This window comes from Xenopus laevis, chromosome 9_10S (genome assembly GCF_017654675.1).
Source record: "Xenopus laevis strain J_2021 chromosome 9_10S, Xenopus_laevis_v10.1, whole genome shotgun sequence".
In the NCBI taxonomy this organism is placed as follows: Eukaryota; Metazoa; Chordata; class Amphibia; order Anura; family Pipidae; genus Xenopus; species Xenopus laevis.
The window spans coordinates 46221115-46242325 of record NC_054388.1 but is presented as its reverse complement, the minus strand read 5'-3'; the positions used below and the strand labels follow the sequence as shown (position 1 = coordinate 46242325).

The window sequence follows — 21211 nt, the reverse complement described above, 5'->3', positions numbered from 1 at the left end:
AAACAGGCATGGGAACTCTACCAGCAGCACCCCAAACATTAAAGGAAAAGTATAACTTCTGATGCTTCATTTTAAAATTATTCCATTTCAGCAGCACGAAGCATAGATGGCGGCGCTGTTTTATAACTGGCAATGCAGACAGGAAGCAGGTGAGAACTGGTACTGTAAGTGACTAATGCATTATACAGAATATAGCAGGGATAGAGGGATGCGTTGTTTCTATACAGACAAAGTGGTCCCAAACACACCTAGTAATATGGTGCCCCAACCAGTCATTCTCTGCACCAACCCCCACCCCACAGTGCTACACATATGTGGTACTTACATCTGTATCTGGGCCTTTGTCTGCTCCGGGGCAGGTAAATGTGACAAACTCATGGCAGCGCTTGTGAACCACAAAACAGCAAACTGAAAGGGAAGAAAAAAAGCAAAATGTTACATTAGGTTGAAATTGAACTCTATGCCATTGCTTGATATGACTTAGCAACATCATATTATCTGTGATATTGCTAGGTTGCGACACTAGGGGGCAGATTTATTAAGGGTCGAAGTGAATTCGAGGAAATTTCCGAAGTAAAAATATATTCGAAATTCAAAGTTATTTTTTTGTATACTTCGACCATTGAATAGGATACTATGACTTTGACTTCGAATTCGATTTGAAGTAAAATCGTTCGACCATTCCATAATCGAAGTACTGTCTCTTTAAAAAAAACTTTGACTTCAATACTTTGCCAAATTAAACCTGCCGAAGTGCTAGGTTAGCCTATGGGGACCTTCTAGAGCATTTTTCTAAGTTTTTTAAATCAAAGAAAAATCGTTCGATCGATGGATGAAATACTTTGAATCGTTCGTTTCAAATGATTTCATCGTTCGATCGAACGATTTTACTTCGACCACAAATGGCCAAATTCGATGGTCGAATTTCGAAGCTTTGTCTACTTAGAAATTCAACCCTTGATAAATCTGCCCCTAGTTGTTTGCTCCATCCTCTCTATTATGTGTAATAAGCAGCATCACTATGACTCAATGTCCAAATCCCAGCATCCTATATATGACATTTAATGTGTGCTGGGAGTTGTAATACAGCCACAGAGCAGCATGAATTGTTGCATGTATTAAGACATATAAGTAACCCCCATGCATTTTTCTTACACTCATATTACAGGGCAATACACCAGATAAGAATCCCAGTTGATCTAAGTGCCCGGGCGGCGGCTTTGCCATCGAAGAATTTATCTTGGTGACAGATGAGAATCAGGAGAACCAAATGGAAAATAAAAATGTCCAACCTGAATCATGCCCTGTTATACGCCTTGCCAAGTACTCTGCAATTTATAGAAATAACACAGCGATATGTGAGGGGAAAGTGGACAGGGGGAACATCCAGTCTGGAACATTATAGGGGGCGCTCAACTCACTGATGCAGATTTTCATTCCTGTCCTATCAGGCAGAAGTCAACTGGTGGGCCCTTCTAGGGTCCAATGAGTTCTTTCAGCAAGGGTGGAGTCAGCAGCTTTCCTTGTCTCCTGTTTAAGAACCACCCTATCTGTGCGGTTACCGTTACACCCTGGTGAATCCTAATGAAAAACGTACTGTACACATCACACATAGGGTTGCCTTTTAATAACATTGGGATCCACCATCATTTTTACCGACCAGGCCGGTAAAACACCGGCCATGTGGCAACCCTAATCACACATCACATTTATATACATACCGCTTATACCGTTACCCCTGATTAATGACCTTATCCTCTAACTTAGTGCTGTCCAAGTGGTGGGCCATAGTCTGTGTCAGGCCTGCAACCCACTTTTGTGCGTCCTCCCATTGATGTCTGGCTGCTTATTTACCTGTTTACACCTCATATAGACTGAAGTTGGGGCACTGGCATTGTATCACTGTATGTAGTACAGTACGTACTGTTCTATGGAGCAAGTGATCAGATAGAGACCTTGCTATACCTTATCTTACTATAGTGCTGCCAGTAGCTCACTGGCACAGATCTTTTACCTGCATAAGGCTTGATGCAGGGCACAGACGCAGCATTAATGCTATAGCTGTGACTTCACACGATGAGGGGCACATTGGCATGTAATGAGCCAATCGCAGTTCATTTAGATAAACACTGCATTTTACACCAGGATACAAGAGACTCAATAAAATCAAAGCTGAGGTGGTGCCCACTGGGAGGAAAGCGATGCGCATGCATGGCTCAGCGAGCAGTAATGATTCCAGATGCTGCCACCCGAACTCTACTAAACTGTTAATTACTGCCTTCATTGCCTACTCTCAGCCCCTTGTCACACACACATACATTCCTCCGCAGAGAGAGGAGATGCATTTTTAATAAACTTGGCCCTGCTAATCTTTGGGCCCAAATTGTTCTTGCTTTTAAAGGCTGGAACCCACTTTAAAGCAAGGAATATGAGAGGATTAAACCCTATCCACAGTGAGAAACACACAATGTTGTGTAAAGCATCATCTTAATCCCCCCCCCAAGTGATTCTGTTCTTCAATGAGTGGGATTAGAGCAGAAATTCTCAGGTCCACTCCAGCAGCTTCTGTTTAAGCCTACTGATTCCACCGTGGGCAGAGAAGAGTTTAAGGGGTAACCCTAAGGTACTAATGGGGTTAAATGTCTGTGCAGGAATCTTATTTTTACATGGAGATGTATATCTAGGGTGAGGACAGTCTATTACCCGCTGGAGACTGGCGCTAAGTGACAAGTTAATGTGCAGCCCTGAGACACATGCGGCTCCTGTAATTACATAGAAAGAGGAATTTCACAGGGGTGCCAGGCGTAGCATACAAGTAGCAAGACATGAGATTGAATTGAAGGGAATGTCAAACAGCAGATAAGTGATGCTTACTCCATATTATCCAAGCAGGGATGCCTGACCTACAGATTCAGCAGTTATAAGCCTTGTGGGCAAGGCCACACTGACAATCTGTAGATTCTGGAAAATGCCAAAGGAGCTGTTGAAAGATGCCACAGAGATGGTCACTATTTGTTGGGCCTGTGGGCTGGGGTGGGCCCCTGTGTAATTGGAGTGCCAGGATCTTTTTTGAATCTGAGCCCAAACCAGCTTGTGCGTCAAGGCCTTAGGGCCACCATCAAGGGGCACAGGGGGTGTACTGCAGTCAGGCACCCTGTGGCAGAGGAGCAACAGGTACTTGAATCAATTTGTTGGCAGGGCTTTCTGCCCAGAGGCTTAGGTGACCAATCAGTTGATAACTGGGTCCCCGGATGGGGCCCTTGTGCTCCCTTTTGGGGTTCTGCCTGAGGTTGGGCAATATTACCAACACACACCAGACAACCTGTAATATAAGTACTGTATGCACATTTATGTATATATTATTCTACTGCCCTTCCTGGAAATGAGGCTCAATTGCCTCTCCCGCAGAGCACTCATGCCTGGTAATGACCATGAGATGCTCCAGATGGTCTTGTGAGGCATGTCCCGGCTCTGACGCAGGGACACTGGCTATAAGAAAATCAGATCATGCTTCTCATTAAAGCTCTGTGCTTCCGGAATGTCTTTGGTTCCTGCTATGTTGAGTGGGTGCCAAGTTGCTCTGTGCTGGACTTGATACATAGCAATGCAGCCAGAGTTCTCCCCAATGCTAACAGTATATAGCTAGGTGTTACCAGTACTTACAGTACAGAAGGTGTCACTCTGGGGCACTAGCAGTTACAGCAGGAACCAGTAAATCATGCAAGATTTATTAATGAGGGGCTTTGGGGGATGCAGGAGCTCTACTTATTGTGCTGGTTAGTAAGCTCTATGGGTTGGAGCATCTGCTGTAGGAAGCATAATTAACATTAGCAGATAAAGTTGCCAACCAAAGCAGGGACTGTCCATTTGCTATAAGAATTAGCTCTCTCTGGGCATCGCTTCGAGCAGATTGAGCACAACACAGTCCATTAAACTGCAAACATCAAAATGTCCATTTTGCCTCCATCTGTTGATTCGTTAAATTGCAATGAGTGGCTCCTACTACAATGGGTATCTACCATGCAGCTGCTTGTAACAACCCCCAGCATCCAGTCAATGTTTAGATTAGGAGTTCTGCAACTGCTGGAGCTTTCACACTGCACATTCCTGCACTATATGATAATACATAATATCACTGTACAGCTAGTATGACTAATATGCATGTCTTCCCAGCCACTAGTTGTATTGGTATCATATGTTAACCAATACCTCAGGATCTACTTGTGCTACAAAGCAGTGTAACATTATGGCAACTTGTACAGCAATGAGAAATTAATTTACCGGTATATATATGACTGTAACTACTTCCTTTCTAGTAAGAACACAGCAATCCTGCCTTGCTATTTGGAAAGGAGTCTAGATATACATTCATGGTAATAGGCTCTTAAAGGAAAACTATACCCCCCAAACAATGTAGGTCTCTATAAAAAGATATTGCATATAACAGCTCATATGTAAAACCCTGCTTCATGTAAATAAACCATTTTCATAATAATATACTTTTCTAGTAGTATGTGCCATTGGGTAATCATAAATAGAAAATTGCCATTTTAAAAAATAAGGGCCACCCCCTGGGATCGTACGATTCACGCTGCACACAAACATACCAACAAACCATACATGTTAGGTCACATGAGCCAATTAACAGACAGAGTTCTGTATTTTGCTTCCACACTTCTTCCTGTTACAGTTAGAGTTGTAGTATTTCTGGTCAGGTGATCTCTGAGACAGCACACAGACCATCACAAAATGGTGGTTCAAGGCAAGAGATGTAAAAGGGCAAGATTTACATAAATATATAGACCAGTTTGGTAAGATTCTTTAATATGCCACTTAATATGATGTAAACAATCGGTTGCTTGGGTGTTCATTTTGGGGGTATAGTTTTGCTTTAAGATACAAGGCAACGCCCACCAGACCTGTAAGAGCAGAGAGATGGGTGAACCTTCTCTCTCATACCCCTCATTTACTATTCTTTCCCCAAGCACCAAAACCAGCACTCCCCATGTGCTGATTGGACTCAGCTCATACTGTTGTTGGTTCAGGCTCCTGGTTCAGTGGATATCATTTAAGCCAGTTTGTGTGCCATACAGATACAACTGCAAAATTAGCACCACCCCCCTATTATTCATGGCAACCAAGGATCTTGCTTCACGTTTTTTTTTATTATTCAGCATATTTGAGGGCCAATTAATAGAATTATCAGTAATTATTATTAACTGAAGCCACTGCTCAAATATTGGCTTTGGTGCAAAATGATGAAAGAGTCCCATGGGTAAAAATACTGTCATTACTGCTACTGTTTCTTTAAATGGAAACCTTATCTTGATGGTAGCTTTTACTATGATGCAGGCAGTGCTTTCTAAGGTAATTTGCAGGTGGTCTTTTAGTTAATCTGTGTTTTCTATATCTTAAGTTTTTTGCTCTATGACCTAAAGCTGTTGTTGGAGTTTAGGAGTTGTAGTACAGCAACAAATAAAGGAGTACAGGTGGTACATTAGTGATTTTAAGTGTTACTGTGTCCATTTTGTCCTGCTGTCTCCATATTGTCTCTACTGTCTCCATATTGTTCCTACTGCCACCAATTGGATATACTGTTACACAGTCTGACCAAATATTTGCTATATGCCAAGGCAAAGGAAGTCACCCCATATGAAAACCCCCAGACAGAACAAGTTAATTACCGGTCAGATGCTAATGGGAAAGGTCAGTGTGTAAAGGTACAAAAAAATATATAGCAGATAAAATGTTCATTGCCACGAGATAATATTAGGAACTGATAATCTCAACCGTGTGAATGGAACGGAACTCCCTGATCCTTGGCACTGCCCCATGGTGTTGTTTAGAAACCCCAGGACAATCACCATCTTGCACTTAGAGCTGAGAAATACACACAGCTCACAGTTGTGTTTGAGCTATGCTACATGCCTAAGGCCAAGAAGCTGCCCAGCTACTGTGAGGGCGTACTTGTGCTGAAAGTAAAGCATGGAGTGAATGTTCTGTATTATCCCTCAGTGGGGAGATGGTTAACTCCTGGGCACAGCTTTAGGCAGATGGCATGGTGAAAGCTTCCTGTTTCTTTCTGCCCTTCTCTTATGCAGCTTTGTGGCTGTTATAAACATGGCAGTAGCATTACTCATGGTGCCTGGCCCACGTAACAGCACAATCCCCAAATCCACACACCCATGTTTCCAGCATGAGATTCACATTAACTGCCCACTGTTTTTTCTCAGTGGTAGATTGGCATTTCCGTGTTAGGGGAGAGGAAAATGCACTTTCATATCACACAAAATGGCAATTACAGGCTCCTCACCTGCAAGCAAACTCTTAAACTCCAAAGTCCTCCAACACTTGTTAAACAACAAGCCCTGCATCCCCTGACAGCTGAAGGATGTATCAGTACAATAACATAATGCCCATCACTAAACCCCCCCCACCCTTGCACCCCATTTAATAAGCGGGTATCAATGAATTCCTGTTGCTCTAGATGTTCCTTTCATAGCACAATGAAGTCCAAATTTAGCAGCATCTGCTCCGTTCATCCTCTCGCCCACAGATTCCTCTTCATGAATGGAAAGTACGGGCGGAACAAAAACAGAACCCCCCCCCAGGAACAGATGCAGATTATTTGGTCTGATTATTCTGATGATGGGGCTGCATTTGTGCTGGAGTTGGAATAATGAATACGGATTTTGTTTTTTATAGCCGACACATCAAATAGTGTAACAATGCCACCCTAATCACAGGAAGGAGAACAGTGTACCGCAGCCCATCTCTCTTGAACTACTGTATAGGAATAAATATTAATTGTAGTTATTGCACATATATGGAGCCCCATATGTATGCTTCTTGCTGCAAGCACATGGGAACCTATTTTTACAGACCTGATGGCTGTGCTGACATACTTCAGCAGGAGGATTGCCTACCCCTTCATATGTCCCCTGCCATTCACTAACGCAGTTCATTCCTCTGTCGATTGGGCAGGGTTAAAAATCGCGTCGGATCGCGGGCGCATCTGTTCGTTGCCTGAACTATGGTCCGATCGTTGGGGCCTAGGGCCCATGATCAGATCATCCTGATATCGCCTACCTCAATGTAGGCACATCGGGGAGAAATCGGCTTATGTATGACCACCTTTACTACTTCATTTAATCTGAATGGTTAGTGCAGGTTGGAAGATTGCATGTACGATCGTTTGTCGGACACGAGGCTAAAATCTGCACGTTTGTGGTCAGCTTAAGTGAATCCAGTCACACCCACCACTTAACCAGGTACAGTGTTCTCATTCTCTGTGCTACCTGCTTCCGGGCTGCTCTCTTTCCATTGGAATCATTTAACAAGAGGGGGCTTTTAGCATAAATACCATGGCCCCTGTGTTATTTCATGTACACTTACATTTACAACCAAAAGAGGAAGAATTAATTTGAATTGGCATACCAGCTATTTTTATTCAGTTTAAGAAATTGCATAAATGATTGACAAGTTATGAGTTACCCCGGGCAGCTGGTACCTGTCACCCTAAGAAATAATCCCAATTTCTTTTCCATCATGTTAGTTGAGCAAAAAAAACTTTACTTACTCAATATTTATTATTTGAATTTTATCTCCTTCAGTCTAGGAATTACACAATCACAGCAAGCAGACGGGTGCCATTTTCTGGACACTGTTATTAAGACCAATTGTGTATCACCCCAAAATCTTGTGTATGCAGCAGAATAGGGGACCTAATACCCATTCACAGTGCCCTACATAATTATAGAGCCTGAGGAGGGAAGAGGAAATGTGAGGAGAGCAGTGACATGTAGAAAATGCTGAATGGAAAGTGAAAGTTATTGACTGCCCCACCTCTATGCCTCAGGCATAGAGGCAGGGCAGATAATATTTGATTGACAGCTCAGATATTTAAACACCTATATAACAGGTATGGGTGTTTTAATGATAACAATAATTTGTGTTTCATGTTGAATTCGCAAAGGACTTTTTATGTGTAGGTGACAGGTCAGTTACATATTTAATAAGGGTCCGTTTGAGGCTACATAAAATTAATAGCTTACCCAAGGGACACATCCCCAGGTGCCACTTTATCTAGTTTACTGACAAGCCAGAAATTTGGAGACCTCCTCCCTGATCCCATATTTCTCCCAAAAGTAATGACAGACTTACAACTTATCCATATTGCCCCATTTCTCTGGATAAAAGGGAGATGACATCATATATATATATATATATTTTTTACTTTCCCTATGCAGAACCGAAGAGTGGCCTGTAAATAAAGAATGTAAAATGTGCAGAAATCGCCTATAATGTGAGATTTAAGTGCTTCTCTTTTTCCCCTTTTTCTCTTCCATTATTTGGGCCCAGAGAAAAGTCCTTAGTGCTGACCAGTCAGAAACTGCTGCCTGTAAATGTCAGTTACTGGAGCGCAGCATTGGGTTCTTATCTTGGTACTGACAAGGAAGGTGAGGGGCAATGTTATCACTCACAATCACTGCAACTAAATCTTTAAGAACAGTAGCTGAGGTTGAGAAAAGGCTCATCTTCCTTATACAATGCTAAGTGGTCCTATAGTTAGTCCAGAGGAAGGAAGAAGATCAATTGTGTCATACTCTGGGGCGCCTAGGCCCACCATAGAACCTCACACCAGGTACATACACAAAAGCCAAATGTTGGTACCGTTCCAGGCATTCACTGCCTGTACAGGCACCACAGTCACAACCATTGGAGGCTGCTGTTGCAGAAACTTTCCCTGAAACTAAGGAAGGGGTGATGGGATGGCAAGTCCCATGGGAGACCCAATGATACCCTGATAACAGCTGTGCCCACTTTTGGGGGGTTTGTATTCATAAGTTTATATATAAGAGTCTAATTAGGGCTTAGGGGCTTCTACAATCCCCGAAAAAGATCAGATTGTGGTCAATTCTCTCTTCCCTGTAGATATGTGCTCGGTACTAATGGCTGCCCAGACTTATCCCATTAGCCGACACAGCAGCAGAACAATAGCATAAAGTGCTTTTAGGAGATGTGTAAGAGGCAGCAGCATCAGGGATTTGTAATTACAAGCACAGAGCTTTGCTATAAAAAGCTCCTAATCCTAGGAGCGCTCTCACAAGGGGAAATCAATGCTCACTTTTGTACCAAGCCAGCAAATATAGAAAAGGAATCACCTGCGGGGAAGCGCCCACAACCCTTGTCATTAACCTCTCACACACCCTGGCGCTACATGTATAACTATCACTCTTAGAAATGTCTGTGGAGAATTGTAAGGGAGTCTGGTATTTCATCTCTCCTGATACCATTAAGCAAATCCCCCAAGGCAATTATTTCACTAACTGCCCCCCAAAGAAAGTCAATCATTAAGCAATGTTACACAGTTACCTCTACCCCGGGGTCATTACATGAAACATATTGCCCAATTTCCCAGAACACAAAGGAAGCTAAGGGAGGCGATGGGGGCTGATCCTGCAATCAATAGCAAATTAGGTGCTTAGATTAACTTTCAGTACATTGCTGAACAACCAAACTTATTGATCCTTCTGTGGCCTGAGAATTCCTGAACTCTCCAGTACTCCGTTCAACTCTCTTAGCATTCCCTTGAAGTCTTCAATGCTCATTTATACTCTATGATACTCCTCTGAACTCTCTTAGTACTCCCCTATACTCTATGATACTCCTCTGAACTCTCTTAGTACTCCTCTATACTCTATGATACCCCCTGAAATCTGACTACTGTCTTAGTATACCCTAACAATGCCCATACACAGGCAGATTTAATATGCTGATTCAGGTCCTTTAGACTGATTCGACAGCTTATCTGCCTATGTATAGGCCTTCGGATGGGCATCTCTGACTGATATCTGGCCACAAATCAGCCAGATGTTGATCAGGAAGGTTTGATTTTCCCCTCTGATCGAGGACCGCATCAGCTAGTTGATGCAGTCCTGGACCCGTCAGCGCCTATTCAGAAACGTAACTAGAGGGGGGCGGGCCCAGGCGTAGGACGCGCAGCCGGGCACCCCGCCCCCTCCGTACACCCGGAACACCCGGAACTGGCAAAGCGGCGCGCGGACTGCCGGGGGGCCCTGAGGGGGTGCGGGCCACTGCGCCTATTCGTTGTCATTTGATTGTTTACCCATTGGGCCAAATGACTGGATTAGTTGACACCGCCCTCTGCCTTTGGTGAGCATATGGGGGGAAAGATCTTCTCCTTTAGTGAATGATTCACCAATCAATGTTAAAATGATATGTGAGGAGACTCTGTTTATATCATTGTCATGTAGACTGCAAGATCTCACATATATTAAACATATATTAAACGAAGGCTGTCTGTCTCTTTGTTTACCTGCACAAAAGGCAAAACAACAACTTAACGTTGATTGTCTGATTGTACAGTCCCATTACCGATTTCATTGTTTCACAGAAATCATTTTTAAACGTGTCCGATCAACTGTTGGGACCCCATAAGTGTAATAATAAGTAGACTTCTTAAAAAATAAGTTGTTTCACGTGATGAAATTTGCCCTTGTATGGCCACTTTTATAATCCTATGAAATCTGATACTGCTTTTTTGGCACTCTGCCTTGGGATCAAATGAGATGGCATTTTGCTACTGGGGCAGATGATTTTATCCCCCATCATACAAGTGCAGGACTTTTCTTCTTTGAGTATGGGAGAAGGAGCTGACTGAACATTCATTACAAAGTTCTCCAATAGATACGACCGTTTACAGGTAAGGAAAAGAAGCTGAATTATTAATTGGCAGACAAATTTCATTTCAGTAACCATTCAGGGCAATTATTGGCATCTTGGTTCCGTTCTGGAACATTAGTGTAATTAAATGTGACTGCAGCACTCGGTGAGACCTCCACATGATGCATTAGCATCCAAACAGAGATTATTTGCTAATGTGTTTATTGATCATAAAGCTCGCTGATAATCTGAGCATCTCTGAAATAAGCAGTAGGTATGTGGCACGGTCTCCCAGTCGATGTGGTAAAAGACAGTTCTCCTGCTAAACTGGATTACAGAATTTGCTGCAGTATCTTCCCTGATACAGAGACAGCCCTCCTATCCACCCGGAAGAGTTCTTTCTGTCCCTGCAATACAAATCTCAGAATTCTCATGCACCACAAGGAAACTTAACTGCAGAGGCTTCTAGAAGAACTTTCGCAAACTGTGTCTGTATTAGTTCCAATAATTCTTTCAGAGGAAACTTAGATTTTGCTGCTGCCAGAGACCTCATGTCATCCCACCTCAACTACAATGCTAGTGTCCAGTTAAAAACAGAAATTCAGCTCTTAAAGGGGTTGTAGCCTTTCAAACACTTTTTCCAGTTCAGTTGTTTTCAGATTGTTCCCCAGAAATAATGACCTTTTTCAATAACTTTCCTTTATTTTTTTCCCCTGTTATTCCAAAATATAAGTTTAAAGTTGAATGTCCCTGTCTCTGGTGTTTGACTCTGGCAGTTCAGTAATTCAGGTGCAGACTCTTCTGTTACAATTTTGCAACATTGAGTTGATACATTTCTCAGCAGCATCTCTGGAGTATTTAGCAACTATTGTATCAATTTCTAACAGCTGCTTTTAATGAAACCCAGGGATTCTGCTCAGCAGGGACAAAGATAACAAATGTATCCATTAAATGTATAAATTTAGAGCCGTTTACAGGGTCGGCGACCCCACCTCCCTAGCTGCTTTAGAAGGTGAAAAATGACACTTTTACACTTCGATATTAGAAAAACTGCCACACATAGAAAATAGAAAGTAATTGGAAAAAGTTGTCATTTCTGGTGATCTATCTGAAACCAATTAGTTGTTTGAAGGTGAACAACCCCTTTAAACTTACCAAGGTCAGAATCTTGCCACCTTAGTTAGGGTTCTCTCCTTGCACAATGACTATCACAGTACAGAGCCAATTTCCCCTGCACCCAAGAAACATTACTGGATAGAGGAACCTCTATGGGCTAAAAGCAAAGTACTCACGTGTAGGATTCTTGAGCATTTTATTTGCTATGTTCCAACAAGAACTGAAGAGGTCACAGTCTGGGAAGCTTTGATATAAACAACTACTGATGTCATCTTGCCCCACAGTTGCTATTTTGCCCCACTGTCTCCATCCTGCCCTATTGTTACCGTCTGGAACCAATATCGTCATCTTGCTCCATTCTCTTATTCTCTCCATAGTACCCTGCTGTCTTCCACTTGCCACACTGTCTCCATCTTGCCATACTGTCTCTGCCTTGACCCATTGTCTCCCTCTTCAACTATTCATTACCATATATAAATTAAATAGCTTTATTGTAGTTGTAAATAGAACGGTCCAAAATAAAGAATTGGTGGAGACAATGGATCTAATGAGAGCTGTACCATGTTAGGCTTGTACCCTATATCCAGGAACATATCAATATGGCCAATCCTGGGAAGGCTGTGTCCTTGTGCAAGACATGTGTATTGGGAAACAAGCTCAGTCACTCACATTCGACTGAGCCACTCATTCAGATATGGAAGAGACACAGGGAAGTTATGGCGTTATGGCTGCTTCTAAGCAAATAGCCAGACTTTCATTACCAGCATGGTGACTAGGGTTGCCACCTTTTCTGGAAAAAAATACCGGCCTTCCTATATATTTATCTTTTTCCCTACTAATAACATTGGGATCAACCACCATTTTTACCTGCCAGGCCGGTAAAATACCAGCCAGGTGGCAACCCTAATGGTGACTATGGTTACAGGCTTTGCACCCTGATCTGAGGTTCTTACTGACATTTTGGATGCCATCTTCCTTCTACTTTGGAAAGAATAAAGATCTCTTGGTCACCCTTTATGCCCAAGCCTTGAAGTGGCTCAAGGGATTCTCAATGCTGTTACTCTGCCATGCATAATCGATCATTGCGGATTCATGAGCCAATCACAGAATGCAAATAATCAGAGTACTGTTGATAGGGACACACACACCTTATTTATCATGAGTCTGATGAGCAGCAAGGAGAATGTATTCATAAGCTCCTGTGTTGTGAGTGTTTTTTTTTTTTTACAACAAAATGATAGGCTCTGTCCTCCTTTAACCTTTATATTTTATGGCTAAAAGAACTGGAATAGGAAAAATGTATTTCAGGTTTCAAATAAAATATAAAGAATGGTTCACACTGTGCTATTGCACCTGCCAGGTTATGAAGTAAGTACGGTAAAAGTGAAACAATCTGTAGTACACGTCTAGGCTCATACCCTGCTGTAATGGCCTTACACTCTCCAAAACTAAAACCCAAAATATCAGGCTTCTGGGGTTCAGTGAAAACAAAAGACCAAAACTGCAGTACTGACAGGCGCAAAAATACACTGCCACAGAGCTCTGATTACATCTCCAGTTAATGAGCTACTTTCTCTATGTAACTCTGCCTGAAAATAAGCAAGACACAACAGGTCTGTAGTGGGCACAGCAGGTCTGAAGTGGGTACAGCAAGCTAAAGACTGCAGCAAAATCATCCCATTTGCCAAAAGTATGTTCCCTCCAAAGCTCAGGATGCTGCCAACCACTGAACAAGGTGCCAGAAAAGCTGGGTCTTCCCCAAAACAGACAGCACAGAAAAGGGAAAACCTTACCAAAAATATTAAAAGACTAAAATAATTTTAATAAAAATTGGGTTTCTTGTCAGTTCAGGGTACAATCAAGAGCATGTAGCCATGGATTTCAAGGAGCATTAAAGAAGAACTAATCCCTAAAAATTGATATGGCAAAAAATGCCATATTTCATATACTGAACTTGTACCAGGCTAAAATGGCAGCTTGTCAATAGCAGCAATGGTCCAGGACTTTAAACTTGTCACAGGGGGTCACCATCTTGGAAAGTGTCTGTGACACTCATGCTCAGTGGGCTCTGAACAGCTGTTGAGAATCTAGGTTTAGGGGTTGTCACAAATTATCAAGCATAAAATGAGATTTGTCTGTAATATAAGATGATGCTACAAGGCTGATAACATTCTGATGCTATTTGCACTGGTTTCTGTGCTGCCATGTAGTAATTATATGTATTATATGTACTAATCAGCCTTGTATTGTGACATTTACATTCTATGTGTACTGTATTCTGTCAGTCCATAAGCTCAGTAAGTAACAGCAGCACAGAGCATGTACAATGATCAGTAGAAAAATAGATGGGGACCTACTGGGGCAGCTTCAGAGGCACAGATCTTTCCTGCTAAAGGGCTGTGATTGCCTTGGGCTGGTACAGAAGCCCAGAACATAATGTACAACATTTCTAGACTACTTCTTTAGTGAAGCTTTAGTTCTCCTTTAATATCAAAGAACAGTGAATATCAAGTCGATGCCTACAAATTTCACAAAAATCCCACAAGGAGTATCAAGAAAACACCAAGGAGATAGAACTAAAGAATAACAAGGAGAGAGAAACATGTTTATTAAGGTGATGAAAGCCGCAATATCATGGAGACACAACTATGAGTACGAAGTAGACAGAAGCGGTAATAAAGAAATACACAAATATGAGAATCAAGGAGATACAAACATAGCTATAAGGGGAAACAAGAATTGGTGCTGTTGGTAGTTGCTGACTATGATACATAAGGCCCCAGAGCTGCTGGATTAAGGAAGCTATACATTGACCAATCTTGTAAACTCTCTGACCAATCATCCCACAGGACAAACAAATTGGGAATGTATGAGGGGCCACACACAACCTTTCTATTGTTCCGATCCATTTGTGTAAAGGGTATTAATGACCAGAACAGCAATCCCTGAACTGCCCAAATTATGGGTTATCTAGATGAGATGGAAGCAGTGACTTAAGTTGGACATAGATGAAGAAATAGTTGTACAAAACGATTCGTACGATATTTGGATCAAGTGTGGAGTGTCCCGACATTTTTCGGTCATTTATTCAATCGAACAGGTTAAAAGATTTCTAACAGCTACCGATAAGATTGCTGTGTGTATTGACCATCTGACTATATCAATTGTACCATTGCTGTCTGTTAATTGATGGCCAGAACATTGTCTGATTTGTTATTTCTCCTACTTATTTTAATCTGAATGGTTAACAGTAGATCGATAGACTGAAACGAATGAGCGTTCGTCGCACAAAGAATAAAATCTGCACATCTATGGACAGCTTTTTACAGAGGAACAAAAGATTTCAGACATGAGAACATATAACTAACAAGCTGTTAGTGTACCTTTAATTTCATGATTAGTAAATATTTGTTGCCACTCAGACCCTGAGGTTAAGACGGGCGGCTCCAATCTATTCTATTACAAATATTGACAAATCGGGCATGGTCCGTAGGCATAATCTATATGGCCCACGGAAAAATGAATATGTTTGCTGTACAACCCAAAGTAAACAGCAGTTGTGAACACAGCAACATGGCTGGGCAAAGTAAATTTCTTTACAGCTCCAAAGATAAGAAGGCCTATATCACTATATCTGCACCTTAATTGTACCTGGAATTTCAACATGTAGCTCTCCAGCTGTTACTGTATTATGTAAATCAATAACAGCAGGAGGGCTGCTGGATGCTAAAATATATGGCAGTGCATTTACAGGAAGGGGGTCCATATTATTAGAATATACAGTCCTGTGACTGGGGTATGGCTATAAGGTAGAGATATATGGGTTACAATTGTATGGAGACTGCAAAAACTACACAGAAGCAGGTAGTGTTAAAGCAGGAGAGGGAAGTATATATTGCCTGGCCCAAAACTTCAGTCCTTATAAAGGGTTCTTATATTATGTGTGGGAATGAGATAATTCTGTTTAGCATAATTTCGCTCTTCCTTCCTTTAATGGCTTCTGAGATTGGCTAAATGTTCTCATTAGAAGCAGGACAGCCATGCATTTCATTAACCAATAAGTACCCTGATGGATAATGAAATCTGATTTTTACTGGAACACAGATCTGTGCATCAATGCAGAAATGATCAGAGTTCTGACTGGGGTACAGTGAGTTAAATAATCTTTAGTTTCCCTTAGTACTTTCCTATAGTTCAGTAGCCCTGTAGCTCAGAGCTGGTGTGTCCATCCTGCGTCCTATTCTATATTGCATAAAAATGCATATATAATGATGTGGGGGAACTCCTACGCTGCTGGTAATTGCAAGGTTCTCACTGCACCCTGCATCTGATGCATGCAGTTGACTTGTGGCTAAAGAATAACTTGCCTACATCATTTTGGCGCCAAGTGGCAGAAATGACTGCATCTGAACTTTGATTTCCCGCCAAGGTAAAAGGACACACGTTTTGACACAGAGGCCAGAATTGCTTTGGAAGCAACTGCATTTAAAACAACAACTGAAATTGAGAGTTTCTCCAAAAGAATCAACTAAAAAGTAATTAAAAATGCAAAAACATTTATTAGGACATTACTGGGGGAATGTAATAAAAGTTGGTAACGGAAAAAATATTCGCAATGCGTAAAGTTATGACTCTGTGCATACAAATTTGCCTTTGTGCGAATTTAATAGCTTTTGCGAACCCAGGAAACTGTTTAGCGACTACTTCCGACAGTGGAAGAAGGTTTGCGAAATTTAGAGTGCGCAGTGAATGTAATAAAACTTCTTAATGAAAAAGTTGTTACGTTTGCTCCAAAAGATTACGACACCTTCAAGCACTTCTTAAAAGTGGATACTGCGCAATTAAAATTCGCAATGTAATAACTGTTTAAGAAAAAGTATTACATTGCGAAATTAGACTTTTAATTCTTATTTGAGCTAATTGTTTTGCTCTTTGCGACTTTTATTAAATCCCCCCAATTTATAGGTTTAGGCCTTCACCTGTAATGTCCTAATAAATGTTTTTGTATTTTTATCTACTTTTTTGTTGATTCTTTTGGAGAAACTCACAATTGCTGTTGCTGTTTCATATACATGCACCCATTGACTGGGGTTAACTGTGAGTAAATTCTCTCTCTTTCATTATTTTTGTTAATGGACTAAAAGAAATGGCTAATGCTTTAGGAAACTGCACGTGTGTAAGTAAATGACCCATTACAAGCCTAATGCCCAGGTACAAGCCCTAAACCTTGCTACACCCCAACAGAATTAGTGTGCCACTGCATGCCACTGTGTGGTCCCCCTATCAGCCTCACTTGACAGGGCCAGTAACTCTGAAGCAGAGGGCTGGGAATCTTCCAGTAAGGATGCTCAGGGAAGCCCCTCCTAGTCTTACAGCTGAGAGTAGATCTGTACATTCCCAAACACTGGGGGTTCATCCATAACCCCTGGCTCTTGCTTGTTTTGCCAGGGACCTAGCATGTCAGAATTGATAGAGCCCCTCACAAGGAAAAGCCTAATGTGCTTGGAAGTTATTTGCCCGCGGCACCCAAGGGGCCATATGTATAAAATATAAAAAACAGTTTTCCATCTTGAGGAAACACAAAAAAAACAAATATGACAATGAATTGTTTTAGTAACTTGTGGAACATATGCGCCATGTGATTCTAAGACCCAAACTACAGTTTTTGACTAGGCCAAAGGGTACAACTCTCTGCCAGCCATGGAGGTAATTCTGGGCAGTGTCATTCTGTGGCTACTAAAGCAAATAAAGTTCTGTCTTGCATAAAAAAGGGCATTAACTCAAGGGATGAAAACATAATTATGCCTCTTTATAGGTCCCTGGTAAGGCCTCATCTGGAGTATGCAGTTCAGTTTTGGACTCCAGTCCTTAAGAGGGATATAAATGAGCTGGAGAGAGTGCAGAGACGTGCAACTAAATTGGTTAGAGGGACGGAAGACTTAAATTATGAGGGTAGACTGTCAAGGTTGGGGTTGTTTTCTCTGGAAAAAAGGCGCTTGCGAGGGGACATGATTACACTTTACAAGTACATTAGAGGACATTATAGACAAATGGCAGGGGACCTTTTTACCCATAAAGAGGATCACCGTACCAGAGGCCTCCCCTTTAGACTAGAAGAAAAGAACTTTCATTTGAAGCAACGTAGAGGGTTCTTCACAGTCAGGACAGTGAGGTTGTGGAATGCACTGCCAGGTGATGTTGTGATGGCTGATTCAGTTAATACCTTTAAGAATGGCTTGGATGATTTTTTGGACAGACATAATATCAAAGGCTATTGTGATACTAAACTCTATAGTTAGTATAGGTATATAGAATTTTAATTAAAAGTAGGGAGGGGTGTGTGTATGGATGCTGGGTTTTCATTTGGAGGGGTTGAACTTGATGGACTTTGTCTTTTTTCAACCCTATAACTATGTAACTATGTAAGCCATCCATCTATCTGCAAATCTGCTGTCTCAAACCACTGGTTATAACCAAGGCATAACTGGTACCTTAGAACCCTCTGTAATTTATATTTTATTAGAACAAATGGAGCCACACTGACAGTATAGTGGTACCTGGACCTGACAGAGGCAACCTCACACATGGCTCACAAGCAGAAAAAGTCATAAAAGAGTCCTAAATTCCTATTCCAGCATAGTTCTACATAATCACAATATTTATGTTGCACAGTTGATAGAAACAAAAAGAGATGCCAAACTGCGGCGGCCCTCCAGTGGTTGGACAAAGGCTTTCTGAGGATGGACGTTAAGCAGCATGATATGTATCAGTATGAGTGCCCAGTCTGCTGCTCCTTATTTAATTACAGAATATTATACAAGCATAAGAAAATGAATTTTTGGGTGGGTGGCACCTGTGCAGGGATTACACACATGGCAGCGATGTACTTGTGGGCACTCTCTTTATTGTAGCATAGAGATGCTGGCAATATTTTTTTCTTATGTTCCATCAGGCTTCAGAAGGTGTGTGAGAAAATCATAACAGATTAACCGACTGAGCTTCCAAATACCAAACCCATGTCAGCTTTATGCCCTCAGCCTCCTGTGCCTCCCAGGAGCATGATATATACATTTTCAACTTTCCAGGAAGGCACAAGCACCCAGAACAAGCATTTTTGTATACGAAATTCACATAAACTGCGTCATGCTGTTTAGCTCAAAGTTATCTCAGTGTGCCACACTCAAAACTAACTTGCTATGGGGTTCCTCCTGCTCATTCAGACAGGATATGCTTCATTATCTATAGATAATGACATGCAGTACAACTCCTCACCACTTTCCAACTTTCAGTGGTTCCCATATGTTTGCAATAGAAGAGCACTACTAGGTCTGATTTACAGGACTGATGGGTTCAGTGAAATATACAGCAAAGGAAATATCAGCCAGACATATGCCATTGAAATAGAAGGCCGTCCCTTGCTGTACCTGCAAGCAATAAGTAACAGTATGCAAATGAATGTTGCCTGGGAAAAACCAACTTCCTTCCACCTTCCTTGTATATTAGGTGAGGCTGAACAAATATGTCCTTCTATAAATATATACATGAACCACTTGTGTGACAATAATGCAGAAAAAGTTAAGGGGAACTCCACCTAATGAAAAAAATGTTGTTCTTAGAAACTTTCCGATTTACACAAAGCTATAAATCCAGTGAGAATGAGGAATGAATGGATACTGGGTAGTTGCTCCTTTTTTAGGCAAATAACAATTTCCCCTTAAATCGTGTATTTTATAAGTGAGACTAATGGGTAATTATGTTGTTGCAGCGTGAGGTGTGGTTTTAAAGGGCAACTAATGTGCAGAAATACAAGAGTAAGGTTTTAGTGCACAGACTCAGTCTCCATTTGTTTACTCCCATTACTTAATGATTTCCAATCCGCGCTCATCAAAAATGACATTTTCTTTCCATCTTCACATGGAATTAAGATCAAAGAAGGACTGTTTGGCTTGCTGTGATATGACACTCTCTCCCACCCTCTGGCCATGTTTATTTTGGAATGCTGTGGGCTGAGGGGGGTAGGTAGTAGGGACACAGATTATGATCAGGTTACAATGCACTCATTTACAACGTTAAAAAGAGAAGCAAGCACATCGGGCAGGGCTCTCTCAATACTTCCTGGAGTAAACACCTCTAATTTATTTCGTGAGTCTCTAGAATAACTGGGTCACAGGGTGAAGACTGAGCACACTCAGGGTTTAGTACCATTTTCCACTGCACAAGAAACTTTTCATTACTGGCACCACAAGATCAAAAACAACTGCCTCCCTAGCCCTGCCATCTCCATCGCACAAACTTCTGGCTACCATTCAATCCCAATTCATATAACAAGAATATTTACAACCAAGCAGCAGTTGTACTTTCGGATACATTCAAGGGTGGCTCAATGCCATTTTAGCCTTTGAGAAAATTCTCTTAGTACAATATTATCCACTGGAACTGAGCAAACGATTATGCTACAGAACTGTGAAAGGGGGAGTATTAATATAAGCACAGCATGATGTAGATGGGAATTCCTGTCCTAGGCAAATCTATATTCCAGACAATAAAAAGTAGAAATTACAATAAAGAGTTATTTGACCATATAAAGGCACAAGGGTGCAGGCTGAGTTATACTGGGAAACTGAGTATAACTCATGTATTATAAAGGATAATGTACCCCCTACTGTAAATTATAAGGATATTAGAAGTCACTGAGGGGTTCTGTAAACATATAAAAGGTACAAAGCTGCAGGATGAGTTATACAGGGAAACGGAGTATCACTCATGTATTATAAGGGATAATGTACCCCTTGCTGAGTTAAACAATTAACTCAGAGTATCACTCATATATTATAAAGGATAATTTACCTGTAAGGCTGCAGGTTACATTTTAAGGGAACTCTGAGTATCACTCACGTTGCTTATGGGCATAACATACCCCTACTGTAAATTATAAGGACATAAGTCACTGAAGGTTACTGTGACCATATAAAGGCACAAGGTCACTATATTGTTATCAGTACAAAGGTGCATATGTTACAGATTAAGGGGGAAATTCACAAAAGGGCGAAGTGACTAACATTACCGAAAATTCACCAGCGTGACGTCATTTTGGGACGTTGCCGATTTACTATCGGGCGCGGGCGTAACTTCACTAGCGAAGGAGATACACTCTAGCGCTACTTCACACCCTTACGCCAGGCGAAGTTTCGCTCTGGTGAAAGAGCGTTGCTATGCAAATTCACTAAGATGCCCCTTTAACTCAACGCTACCTGTTCCCGCCAGACTTGCCTTCGCCAGCTCAGACCAGGCAATGTGCTATGGAATGTATAGGGCTTCTTCAATTTTCTTAGTCCCAAAAAACACTGACGTCTTTTACTTTTTCAGGGTGATAGGCTGCAAAAGTCTGTAAAAAATTTTTTGGGTACCC

General features: G+C 41.5%; 1 protein-coding gene across 5 annotated transcripts in view; it reads right to left on the bottom strand.

Moving 5' to 3' along the window:
- Positions 1–21211, bottom strand: part of prkca.S (protein kinase C, alpha S homeolog) — a 106268-nt gene that overhangs the window by 60608 nt on the left and 24449 nt on the right. For all 5 annotated transcript variants that reach the window (XM_041578060.1, XM_041578057.1, XM_041578058.1 and 2 more), the window contains exon 3: positions 326–408. Coding sequence is in view for 3 of the 5 variants with exons in the window: in XM_041578057.1 (XP_041433991.1) it covers positions 326–408 (83 nt within the window). In the remaining 2 variants the exon portion in view is untranslated. The remainder of the gene's footprint in view (positions 1–325; positions 409–21211) is intronic.